The sequence below is a fragment of the Argentina silus genome (assembly GCF_951799395.1).
Source record: "Argentina silus genome assembly, chromosome: 8".
NCBI classification, from domain to species: domain Eukaryota; kingdom Metazoa; phylum Chordata; class Actinopteri; order Argentiniformes; family Argentinidae; genus Argentina; species Argentina silus.
Genome location: NC_139662.1, coordinates 19,015,215 through 19,029,183, shown reverse-complemented (window position 1 = coordinate 19,029,183; position 13,969 = coordinate 19,015,215). Strand labels below are relative to the sequence as shown.

General features: G+C 44.4%; 1 protein-coding gene across 2 annotated transcripts in view; it reads right to left on the bottom strand.

The window, feature by feature from the left end:
• scube3 (signal peptide, CUB domain, EGF-like 3) overlaps positions 1-13,969 on the bottom strand; it is a 75,104-nt gene that overhangs the window by 55,836 nt on the left and 5,299 nt on the right. For both annotated transcript variants that reach the window (XM_083674306.1, XM_083674307.1), the window contains exon 2: positions 2,112-2,234. In XM_083674306.1, the coding sequence (XP_083530432.1) occupies positions 2,112-2,234 (123 nt within the window). The remainder of the gene's footprint in view (positions 1-2,111; positions 2,235-13,969) is intronic.

The window sequence follows — 13,969 nt, the reverse complement described above, 5'->3', positions numbered from 1 at the left end:
TGAACCCTCTACAGATGACAATACCATAATAGAGGGAGAAACTTCGCCTGAGCCTCCAAAACAAATAATCCCTGTCATACAATGCAATGGCTTGATGAAAACAAGCACTGTGATTGGCCGAGAGTTGTCGGAAGCCGTGATTTCATAACGATAATGTCAGGGTTAAATCACCTATTATGATGTTGCTACACCGCAGTAGATTTGTGTATCACATTCCCTTTACAACCTTTGTGGTTTTGGGAACTATAGTGTATTTCTCAGCGCAGGGCAGAAACCACCAGACTATCACAAAATGAATACTTAACGCATTGTTTTCTTGTCACAGTCCTCGGATCTGTTCCGTAAACGTTGTATAAAAGCAATAATGCCTTCGAGGCTGTGATTTATCGTCAATACTGTCACTTGGTAGGGGTTTGCAAACTAACTCAAGAGTCTGTATCCACTGATGACGGATAGCAGAGATATGTGATATGTTCTAAAACATATAACTGGTAATCCTCCTGTGTGTGTTTGGATCATCTGGAGGGGGTCGAGAGCAGAGCACATGACGGATTTCCATAGTAATGGACTAATAAAGTTGTATGACTGTATTGCTGCTGGGGAATGAGCTGAAAAGCAGCGCAGGAACTGTTTATTTGTACAGCTATCCTAATATCTCCATTTCTACACTTCTTCATCCACAATCGTAAGGGAAAAGCGTCAGATGTTATGATAGTCAAGGCTGTAATTCCACCTCTGCGTACACACACGACTGAACCCATTGCCCCATTTTTTGCCAGAGATTAAGGTGTTTGTTTCAGTAACGCCAGATCCACACCACTGGAGTATCTAAAAGTGCTCCACGTATAAAGTATTTTTTATGTAATTGAAATCTACTGTACGCTGGTTTCTTTTTTCAAGATTTCAGCCTGTAGCCGAAAAAAGCCTGTAGCAGCTATTTTTTTTTTTTAAATGTGTTGATGTACTCTGAATTCTGTACGCTATCGAAAGTCTAAATTATTACTTCTGCCAATGATTCCTTGGCCAATAACAAGAGATAACACTAGATAACATGATGCAAGAAATGACTATAAATTGCATTTTAGAACTTATATTTCCCTTCCACTTGCTGGGCAGAGAGCAGGGCAGGGCCAACAGTGATGTGCTGTTCCATGCCGCACTGCCGTTGCTGACTACACTACTGGGTTAATATCAGTGTGTATGACAGCTAGCTTATGGTTTATTGATTCTGCGCGTCCCTCCTGTGTGAATCAGCTTTGAGGAGTCCTGTACAGACACACGGCTACCAGAGAGAGGCTGAAATCACGCCAGGCAACATCTCCCACCTCTCCTCAGTTCAAGGCCTTTCAAACGAGCACATTTCTTACAATGTATTCAATAAAGAAAACTCTTACAACCTAACGTACAGGCCAACGGCCAGGAAAAACACAGTCAAACAAATTAAAGAATAATAATACCAAGAAAAAAAACATTTGAAATATGGCTTTGCAATAATGCTAATCATAAAAAGGGGGGGAATTATGATTTGTATGCTTTGAACACTTTGAACGATCCTGAAAAGGCTGACAAGCTACACAAGCAGGCAGGCAGGCAGGCAGGCAGGCAGGCAGACAGGCAGGCAGGCAGGCAGGCAGACAGACAGACAGACAGGCAGGCAGGCAGCCCTGGGCTGTGGAAATATCCCTGACTGTTTGGCAGTGGCAGGCCTTCTGACTGCTGTTTTATCCCCCATCTTAATTCTCCTCAATAACATATGTAGGAAATTTACTGCTTCATTTCATCTTGTCACAAAGGAGCAGTCTGCACCTGTCTTCTCTCCCCACCTCCCCCTCCCCCTCCCCCTCCCCCGGTCTGCTCTCCCCCCCTCTTCAGGTGAGGCTGAGTTTTAAACGTGAAAAATGGGGGAAAAATCTCTTCCAGCAAGCCACTGGGCCCAGCTGGTTACAATTCAAGTAATAAAGCAAATCACAGTGCGAGAGATGCAACACCTTTGGTTTATTGAGATATCCATTAGTCTACCTTCCCGGGTTAATACATAAAACATATGTGACTATAAACCATGCTTCAGTAAAAACAGCTATTAAGCAAGATACTCATCTCTGATATCTTACCTTCACAGTGCTTGCCATCGCCCTTGTAGCCCGACTTGCAGATACATTTGTATGACTTGAGGGTATTCTGGCAGATGGCATCGATGCTGCAATTGTCAAGAGCCTCTGCACACTCATCCACATCTAGAGAGGAAGAGATGGAGGTCACAGTCAGAGGAAATCAAGGGCGATAGAAAATGAGTCTACTTCTTCACAATAGTACACAATATGGGGACTGTGCTGCCGTTTCAGACATAAAGACATTCTGTTACAGTGCATGGACACAGATGACTAACATAGTGTACAGCAGGGTCAATATCAATCTGGCTACAGTAGATGTTTCCCATAGAGTATCATGTATCTGACCAGACCACCCTGGGAACACAACCAGACAGACAGAAACAATTCAGCAAAAAAAAGAGAAAAACTGGTACACTGCCGTATGTTTGACTGTTTAATAGTTCTCGGAAACCATTGCGCAAATAAACATGTAATTCATGCGTTTGAAGAGCCATTGCTTCATAACAATAAATAATCAGCTGAATAATCACCAAGGCACAAATAAATAGCCTATTATTGATTGACCTGTGGTGAACTTCAGATGACTGCATGGCTGCTGGCTTTGAGGAACTGCATCTCTCAGAAATGAGTCAGGAAACTGAACCAATGTTTTCATTAAAAAGATAAAACTCTGGTAGATTGAAAGATTGGTGTCACAGAGCCTGTCATGGACCTGAGTTAGATGGAAGTGTGAAGTCCAGAAAATGGACCAGTTTCACATGAGAGAATCTAAATAGACACCGAGAATTGGCTTGATGAAAGAGGAAACTTACTCTGCCCCATGGTCTCCCCTAATCCCACCTGATCCCAGTTAACTAGCCCAGGTGTTTGGAATTAGGGGGGTGTGGGGTGTGTGTGGGGGGGGGGGGCTTAACAAGGTTTACACAGCTTCCAATATCAACCCTAATCACAAGTCCTCTGCAGGGGCTGGCTGATCCCAGGGGGAACACAACCTGCAACCTGAGCCCTTTAGCTTAGCATACACAGCATCTATACACTGGAAATCATGGCTTCACTGGCTGTGAGGACAGTGAGACTGAAAAACACATCCTCATCCTAATAATCCTTTAGAGAGTATTTGTTGTTGTTTTTCTTTCCAAGGGAAGTCTGTGGTACTGTACCAACACCCATTCTATACATGACCTTCTGCGAAAGTAATGTATAGGTGACACTTCATATGAAGTTGCTCTATTGTTGTAGTGACACTGTAATTATGCTGGTAATAACAGCATATTAACATATTGTTACATAGTAATTACATACATTCTTTTTTTTTGGTTAACTAGCACAGTACACTTGGAGTTACTTTCCACCCTATGCGATGTTATCATGTGAGAACACCGTGAAGAGAACTAAAACCTGCCCTTGCCATGGTTCTTCTCTCAGTCCCCACACACAAATGTTACAATGCACAGGGTCCTAATGGCCTGAAGCTCTCCAGTATTGATTTATATTATGTGGTGTCCAATGAGAATCCTCGGGGATCGAAACACAGGCTGTCTCTTTTCTCCTCACTGATTATCCTCAAAGATAGAGAAACACATGCAAGTGTTTCTCGATAGTCAAGCAGTATTCCGCATAATACAAGATCAATCTTGTTGTCAGGTTTTCAGGGTCCAAGTCTCTGTGGTAATTAATATTCATTAAAACGAAAAATAAAGAATTTCTCTTTTCCTCTTTACTTTAATGATCCCATCTGGGGTCATCAATTAAACTCGGCTCATTTGCAAATAACTTTCTCTGGAGAAGGCCCACTTTGTTTTACAATTTGTGTCTTTCACAGAAAAGCACTTACTAGAGAATTGTGTTGGATATCTTAGATGTGCAAAACAAGAACAGGAAAACGCACGCTTTGTACGGCAAGGTGCATTCTGGCTAGCAGTCTCCACAGTCTTAGTCCGATGCAGTCATTATTCATTTAGGGTCAGGGTTCCAGCAGCAAGCTGCCTTCTTCAGGGTTCATATTAGATAACACTGAAGAAAACTGTCTACACAAAGACAAACTGCAGTATTAAAAACAACCATTATGGGATTTGAAGGCAACACACATTGAGATTAATGTAATGTACAATAGGAGGGTGAGCAGGGGACTTAGATTAGCAAAATTCCCTACTCAAAAATCATTTTAATTTTTTTTTTTTTTTACAAAGCTGGTATATTTTATTTCCGATAACATTTAACTGCAAAACCAGTCGATAGAGTACACAGTATGGGGCAATTTGGCAATTAGGATTTGTTTTCTGGAATGGTTATGATAAATTAGGCATTTTTGCGCACTGTTGGCAACATGCACAGATACAAGGTTCAAGGTTCAAGGTTCAAGGTTTCTTTATTATCCCCTATGGGAAATTGGTTTTGCAGCCAGAGTTCACAAAGACAGAATACAAAAAGGACAACGTCACGACACATTACAACACAACACAATAAATCGCAGAGTGAGTTCAGAGAAATGGAAATTCGTACCAAGTACAAAAACTGCAAGCGTGCAAAATGTGCAGGGGCAGTACAAGGAATACGCCAAAGCTATTTTCCATTAAGCATATCAATGATCCTGTATCATATCAAGATATTGTACAATACATGCATACATATAGTTTTTTTTCTGACTCGTGAACTGAAGAGAAGAGAGGGTGAGAAAAATTCATGCGAGTACTTGAACTGTAAAATCCTTTCAAACGCCCATCCCTTACAATATGTTTGATAAGACTTTTGAAGTCAGGTAAAAGAGGCATCATTGTTCCACAGACATAAAGGCTTAAGTTGTTCAGACAAGGATATCGGAGATGACTCAGAGCATATCCCAAAGATATCTCACAACATTTGATGTGTCATACTAGATCTCTGAGATGTTGACAGTACAATATCCTGTACTTTATAACTAATTACAGTATAACATAGTTCCACAACACACATTATTGGCAGCAGATGCTAAATAATGGCTATTTGCCACAATATTTTGTATATTCTCACCTTATAGTATTTCAAGATTCAAGATTCAAGATTCTTTATTTGTCACGTGCATACAAGTATACAGTGAAATGCAAAATTCCTTCACTTCATACAACATAATAATATCGTCTCAATTTCAAGGCTCACACTACATGATTAAAATCACAATCTGGACAGGGACTGTTCTCAACTTTATATGTGTTCCTCTCTCAAGTCTTACGACAAGCACAGATCAATCTCCTCTACCTGTAACAGCAACCCCAACCACAAGCAAGCATTTCACTAATGCACAAGAATGTGTGTGTGGGGGGAATATTACTTTTAAGCAAAGGCTACACAAACTAATCTTTTGTCTACACCGGCTGAGGCCAAGCTCAACATTGCAACAGGCACTGCAATACTCTCTATAGCCTTGTATATTTCCTCAGGTCTGGACGGCAACATTCAGTAACACCAAACCTCACCCTCCTTCACACTTAAGACAGGCAGAACAAAGCCCTGTGTTTGCTGTGTATGGCCTAGACTGCCTAACCTCAGCATAACATCGTAACAACCTTGCCACCAGGCACAAAATATTACAATGAAATGGCATCATACCGAATAATACTGTCGGTTTGAGGTATGCGAGACTCCCAACACTGACATTTTTTAACTAGAGTTTGTTGAGAGTTTTCACAGGTATTCCACAGTGCTAAGTCATTCTTCTCACATGCCTTTGTGGCAAACTCTGCTTGGCTGCGTTCCTTTTGTAGTGCTAAGTGGTCTTTGAGATCGCAGCACTTTGTGCCCCATCATCATTTGCCAAATGAGGGAAAGGAAATAAGGTAATTATGCCAACACTTTGTTCATAATAAGATACAATTCTGCAAATTCAAAAGAAGCTTAATCAGGAACCCATTGCAAGCTGTCAGAGTAGGTCGGGGAACAAAAGACGAAATTGAGTTAGAGGTGGAAAAAAATATCAAATTGCGTTCGTCTCTCATTTGCACAGACTCTCAATTGGCCATAATAAATGAGGAGCTATAGGCACTCAAACTTCAGGGGTATTTAATAACCCTGTACTCTAGGCCATGTAAAGACACACACGTCAGATGGCATTGTTTAAAAAGGCCTCCGGGGGGATTGGGAGCATTCCCTCCGACACATGCACAACAAAAGCAGAAATGTGCCAGAATTGTTAGAAATCCAAAATGCCTTTTGCCGTGAAAATAAACATGTCAGAATCGATATGTTCTACGGTTCAGTCGAGAGGACATTCCTCGGAACGCTTGAGGAGAAAGTGCAGAATGCGTTCAGTAACGCTGCCCTGGTAATTGACTCATGCCACAGATGAAAAGCCTGCTTTCTCAGGCAGTGTGCAGGTTTTAGGTTTTTTTTTCGTTAATGTATCAAAGTTGTTGGGAACAAGTTTAGGCAGCAGAGGTTGAAGTCAGTGATTTGAGGCAAGGATGAATAAACAAAGTCAAAACAAAAAAAAAAAAATAGAGAAGAAAAAAACGTTGGGAAATGCCTAGACGTTTACAAATTTCCTTAGGGGAATGTGTGTCATTTTTAATAGAGGCTGTAGCTCTGTTATTGTGTAGACAATTTAGAGTGTTGAGTCCAGAAATATGTCAGTAATCCCTCCCTGCTTGGGATTTAGTTTAACCCCCTGATCTCCAAGGAAGACCAGTGTCTATAGAACACTCTTGAGTAGGTCTCTTGTAATAATGAACATCACTCAAAGTCTCTCCTTCAGAGCGGGAGCTAGTAGTTCTTAGTAGCACATTATCTGAGAAAGAGAGTATGTCATGCACTAAGCCACCCAAATCTACAGTAGGAGAGCTGTTCTGTCTCCGGGCTTCTCTTATCTGCTGTCTCTAAATCACCCAATGTGACTATGCGTGCTCTTGACTGAGCAAATTTGGCCTAATCTCCTGGTCTCCAGGAGGGGAGATTGAATCAAGTTGATTAGTGGTTTGACAAAGACATCGCTGACAATGTGGCTCTACGGCACCGACTGTAGCTTCCTCCCGTCCCGACAGATAAAGGTCAATAAAGTTCTGTCTAATATGGTGAACAGCCCTACAACTCATCGAGCCCACTGGCCCACGTTCCAATGTACTGCTCACATGTGAGTCGGAGCAGCGATGGGCTGCTGCCCACGGAGGTGAGGCCTTGTCAGAGGTGCTTTTCCTCTCTGATTTACAGGCAGGTCCGGGGATAAGCGGTGTATTTAGCTGGGCCGGCTGAAGGGGGGGGTGGGAATAGGGCTCTGAGGGAGGGGAGAGCGAGTGTGTGGGAGACTTGCCGGGCCCAAGGTGTGCAGTTCAAATACAAGGCAATGTTTACTTTGTGTGTTGAGACCCTCACTGTTTGCCTGAGCCCCCCAGTCGCCACCCCACACCCCCTCCCGGCCACCCCCCTCCCCACCCCACCCATCGCCCTTCCTCCTGCCCCAGAAATAGACTACTAAGTATCGCTGGGACACCCATAGGGGCCTGAGACTGCTATGATAATCAACATTGAAGGGGCTAATAAACATTCTGATTCTGCATTACTAGTTGACCCTTGACCCCTAATGACAGCAAAGGATGAAAAGATGCGGGGGTCAAGTCAACAAAGGGCTTGCCTGGGGTAGTAACACTTAAATGTACAAAGTACATTCGTGTTTGTGTTACTGTGTAATTATAGTGGAACAAGTAATCTATTACTTACTCATTATACTGCTTACTCTGTACTTATGGTTAGGGTCGGGGGTTAAGAGCTAGGGTTATTGCTGTAAGTACAGCGTAGCGATGAGTAATTACAATACTTGTTACACTGTATTTATGCAAAGTAATACAAACACTATAATGTTAAGTGTTGCCAGTGCCTGCCTTCATGGTGCGGGGAGGAAGCGAGGGTGAGGTGGAGGGGAGGGTGAGGTGGAGGGGGGGAGGGTGAGGTGGAGGGGAGGGTGAGGGTGAGGTGGAGGGGGGGAGGGTGTGATCCCTGGCAGCCAGATCTCTGTCACAGCCCATCATAGCACACTGCTCACGTCTCATGGCTTATTAGCTGCGCGGGGCAGGAGACCAGCGCTCCCAATAAAGGGTTTTGATGAAATGCAGACGTCAACATTAGCGCAAAATTTAGCATCCTCCCCCCCGCCCCCACCCAAATCCTTTACAGCTAATGAAGGGACACACTGTTGGTCGACCGCGGCGAGCCTTTTAAAAGTTGTGAATAAAAATATCAACTGCTTCCATTTGGGCTATTTACACTCATCCTTCACACACTCTAAATGCTTAGGAGTCATGACCACTGACTGATCCTGGGCTTCAACAAACTAGGATTACAACTTCAAACCCCTGGGCCCCTCCCTGGATGTGTCCACCCACTGTGTACCAGCACAGGACCCCAGAGGAATCCACTGGAGGCAGAGGCAGCAAGAGAGAAAATGGACTAAACCAGGACACATAGGCTGCCATTCAATACATATTGAGATTCTCTAAGTATTGTGATTCAATACTATAGGAAATTGCGATTCAATGTAGCCAAAAATAAAAGCTTTTTGATGATGGGAAAGTTTAATCATAGGCCTACCTCTAAGGACAAAATTGCATCAAAAGAAGAGACCGTGAGTCAATTGAATGTACTTAGAACTTTTTAAATGGGAAAATGGAATTGAATGTAATAAATAAAATACATTAGTTAGGTAGGTATGAATGCTGTGTACGGAATACGTCCAATAAGTGCAGAACACACACACACACACACACACACACACACACACACACACACACACACACACACACACACACAACCCAGATTAATCTGGGCAGGCGGATGGCAGCCAGAGAGAGAAACAGGTACTAGCTAAAGAAACTGCTTAACATGCATGCACTGCAATGTGATAGTTTCTCATCCATCCAGTCTTACCCAAAACTGCCATGCCCTCACTTTGTTCACCCAAATCTGCCACACTCTGTCTCTTCTTCCCGCATAGCGATGCCACTAACAACCTTCACTGCTGAGCGGTCCCCTGGCTTCATCTATCAGCCGAGCTCCCCTCCTGGTCCAACTTCACACAGCACGACAGGTGCTACGCTGGCATTCGTTGCTGTTTCACTGGGCCACTGCTGACACTAAATGAGGCTGGGGAACTCATGGGGGGAAGCATGTCCACATTGGGGTCTTTACCTGTGAGATGTCGCCCAACTCAAGCTCATAAAACACTGGCAGTGCAGCTCTCTGGTTCAGGTTGAGAAACCCTCAGGGTGCCTCCGGCCCTCATCCACCAGGGAAGGAAAATCTTTAAAATGATGACAGGTTGAATAGAGATGATGTCCTTGCTACGCCATGTGTTGCTTGGAGACTACGGCGCATGTAGCTGTGAGTCAAACGTGTTCATTCACTCTCTCAGTGTCATTCACAGCTCTGAATGAGCTACATCCTAAAAGCTGGAGCTCACGCTTCCTGAAGGTAAGTCAATGATTGTCTTTGTGACTCATAACCCTCCCTAAACGAAGGAAATTACAGTAATTAGGTGAATCATGTCACTCTTATAAAGAAAGGGCTGAGCGCCACATGTCACCACAGGTACTGTCGTATCGATGTAACCCTTTCAGACGTGACCGGTGACTGAGGAGCCAACATATTAAAGTGATGATAAAACGTATTCAAAAGGTTTTTATTACATATCTATCCCCGGGCAAACATCCTACGAACTCTTAATGGTTTCTTAGCCTCTTTGCTCCATAACATACTCGTGTAAAGGAGAAGGGTGGCACTTAGTCCCTTAGCATACCTTATATTTACACAGCCAGGGCTAACTGACATGACACTCTCCCCTCAGCACACAGCAATTACATTCATTGGCGGCTGTTTTAGCCAGATACAGTACCAACTATAAAGAGGGCAACGTAGCAATTACAGCAGACGTGTTAGTCCGATATTTTTAGCTGCTTCCTGTCAAACTACGAGGTATCAAGTGAATGGCTGCTTGTGTGAGACGGGGAGCAAGCGTGGTCCTTATCTGAGGTAGTGTACACAGCTATAGGATGAATAGGGAGAGAAGCGAAATGCAATTGGCTGTCAGAAGACGGCCAAGCGCTGTTCAGTACTGTGTGTTCAGATCATTCGGAGTCGTCTAAGGCAAAGTACTGAAGGCAAAGTACTCTAATGAACTATAGGATAGGTAATTTGCAGGCACAGGTTTTTTTTCATCATCACAAAAAATAGGGCAGAGTATCCATGAAAAAAAGGCAGCTCACTTAACACCCGCCCCCCCCTACACCGACAATGACATTATGTGTCACTGAATAAAGTCAAGTCTTAAATAGAGTGCTATTGCAGACCTTGGCTGTGCTCATGAATTCTAGCAGAGCGAGACAAATTTAGACATGTAGACAGCCAGCCGTGCACACACGCACTGATGGTGAATTGGCACCTCACAAGACGTGTCCATCATCAGTACCTTTTAGCAGCATGGCAAGGACAATTGAGTCATTCCATGTCAAATATTATTTATTTATTTTTTTAAAATCTGCAATTTAAGTGCCCCTACTCAAACCCAGCCCATCACAAACTCTGCACGGCCCTGCTAATTTAGACATGTCACATTAATTTCACATGAGCAGCAATGCTACCGTATTGTAGATCTCCGGTGTTCTAAAAATAATTATTCCATCAACACTCATTAAACTGCTACATAAACTTCGAGGGAAATAGCAATATCAGCAATATGCATGTCAAGGTACTGCATAGGTTGTCAAATGGCGATGAGAGTGCAATCTCTGGCACCTCATGACAGGCTTATCACCGTTGACAATCTATGAGTAAAACAAAGAGCATGTCATCACATCTTCATTTCTATACTCTAGGCGCTTTATCAAGTGTCTTCTAAGTTCAAGGGATCGCTATCTACGTTAAAAACTCAATTGTTAGACGATCCTAGGTTTTCCCATGACTCCTCTCACTGAAGAAGTATCAGTTCCATCAGTGACGGACCCACCGTTTCAGCCCAGAATGCGTCGCCCCAAAAACCCCCACCAAATAAATAACTTTGTCTTTTTTCCTTTCAAATTCCTCGATGCGTTGGGTTGGGTTTTTCCATTACTAAGCAGAATAAGAGCATTTCCTTTCATTTCCAGCAGTCCCTAAAGCTGGCGCTAGCTTGCAGGAATGTAAACACACACAGTCTGTAAACACGGCTCTCTCTCTGGCCCCCCAACCCCCCCTTCAACAACACTGACCACCACAGAGCAGCCTAATGACGTCCCTCCCTGACCCCCAACACTCAAAGAGAGAAGCAGCCGCATTATTAGGGCCGGGCCAGGGGATATCAGGAGGGAGTGGGGGGGGAGAGAGGAGGCACTGGGGGGACAATGGCTCAATGACTGACTCTCCTGCCAGCCATGTTGGGCCTCAAAGTTCCAGAGAAGCAGAGTTGTAGTCAATCCCACAGACAACCACTCCTGGATCATACCGCTGCCAATCAGTGACTCATGGAACAGAAAAACAAATGGGGGGGGGGGGGGGATTAATGATCTAAGAGCTGCTCCAGCTGTCAGCTCCTAACGAGGAGGACGGCCCTCAGGTCCCTTGGAAGGCTGCTCGCTGGGCCATCAGCGCCTTGAAAACGCGCTTCCAGAGGGGAGCTTGGGACTGAGGTTCAGTGTACCATCAACTCTGCCTCTATCCTCCCCCGAAGCAACCGACAGGGACGCTGTCAGCGCCTCCGCATCTGCACCGAGAACAAAGACCACTGAGAGACACAGGGAGGGAGAGAGAGAGTGAGAGAGTAAGAGAGAGAGAGAGAGAGAGAGAGAGAGAGAGAGCTATTCAACATCCCACCGCAGCGCCGGGGAAAAGTATTACAGGCCTCATTTGGAGCACACTGTTTACGTTACAGCCCAATAAATAAATGAGCTTCTAAGTCAGAGAGAGGGTGTGGAGTGAGGGGGGGGGGAGGGGGGGTGAGAGAGAGAGGGGGGGGGGGGGGTGAGAGAGGGGGCTTGGAGTGAGAGAGGGGGCCTGGACTCATTGTGTGAAGTCATGGGTGTCATGATGTGTGTGTGTGTGTGTGTGTGTGTGTGTGTGTGTGTGTGTGTGTGTGTGTGTGTGTGATCTTATCAGATGGTGATTTAATGTGTTTGTGTCTACGTGTGTGAGTGTGTGTGTTGAGGAAGGAAAGGTAAGTGTGTATGGTATGAACAGGTTTGTGCTCCTGTCCAAAGCTGGCTACCTCAGCATTACGAGCGTCCTAATTGAGACTGAGAGGATCGGCCACTGGGGAGCTGCTGGCTGCTGCTGCTGCTGCTGCTGATATAGTGGTTTCACTGCTCTTGGGACGAAGAAAAGGAGCCATGACAGAGTTATGAGGGATTTAAAAAAACTGATTGGCTCCCCTGGGCAGGTACGCTGTCTGAAGCCAGAGTAAGGCTCACAATGCCCCATGATGCTCCGACCGGCTCACTCAGACCGAGTGGTCCAGGACACAGATCAGTTACCAAGGCAGGAGCCAGAAATTCCACCACTTTACTTCAGTCAAACCCTAAACCAACTCCAGGAGGCTTCTCAAAAAATGATCGGGAAATGAAACTTGGATACATATTTATTTTTTCAAGCACCAAATCCTGCAGTATAATTCGACCCTGTGTCTGACAACACTGTGGAATGGCAAACAGTTTTCTCTGGCTACCCCAAGCGGTGTTTTCTTAACAAGCCGGAGTAACAAACACCTTCAAGCAAACACAGCCCGTGTTTTTCTTGAGCTCAACACTACAACAAAAAATTTAACCCAGAGGGTGAGATTGATAAAACACACATTCACCGAGATTTTCATCCATTTGTAACTAAGAGTGGATCGGTTACAGAGGAAGAACACTGGTTGCCATACTGTATTTCTTGAGGTCTGGATCTTTGACACACTGCTGGCAAGGAGAAATGTCTTGGTTTTACATTCCACCGGCGAGGATGAAAGAGAGTGACTGACCAGTGGTGGGCCCACTGAAACGCCCGGGGTCATGGCCTCTACCAAACATCCTGGCTTTTACACAGGGCTGTAAACATGCATGCATGGCAGCTGACTGTATGGAGCTGGACCACGCTCTGACTGTACCCCATTAAAACCTCTCTGTCTGTCAGACTCGACGTGGGACACAATGACTCCATAGACAATCAACACCCAATAAGTAAAACAAACAAAAAACAAACTGCATTCCTACTGTAGCGTACATGCCTCCAGTGGGAGTGACTACCTATACCTCTGAGCCAATTAAACCTCTCATAACCCTCCCATTAGTATAGACCAGACACTATGTGGCGCAGGCACCCCAACGATATACAATCAATGGGCACTTCATTAGGAACAGTACACTAATACTGGGTGGGGCCTCCCTTTGCTCTTTATTAGGAACAGTATACTAATACTGGGTAGGGCCTCCCTTTGCTCTTTATTAGGAACAGTACACTAATACTGGGTAGGGCCTCCCTTTACTCTTTATTAGGAACAGTACACTAATACTGGGTAGGGCCTCCCTTTGCTCTTTATTAGGAACAGTATACTAATACTGGGTAGGGCCTCCTTTTGCTCTTTATTAGGAACAGCATACTAATACTGGGTAGGGCCTCCCTTTGCTCTTTATTAGGAACAGCATACTAATACTGGGTAGGGCCTCACTTTGCTCTCAAAACAGCCTCAATTCTTCGTGGCATTGATTCCACATTATGTTGGAAACATTCCTTTGAGATTCTGGTCCATGATGACATGATTGCATCACACAATTCTACAGATTTTTCAGGTGCACTTTCAAGCTGTGAGTCTCCCGTTCTACCACATCCCAAAGGTGTTCTATTGGATTCAGATCCGATCTCCGACTGGGAGACTGAAGAACACTGAACTCATT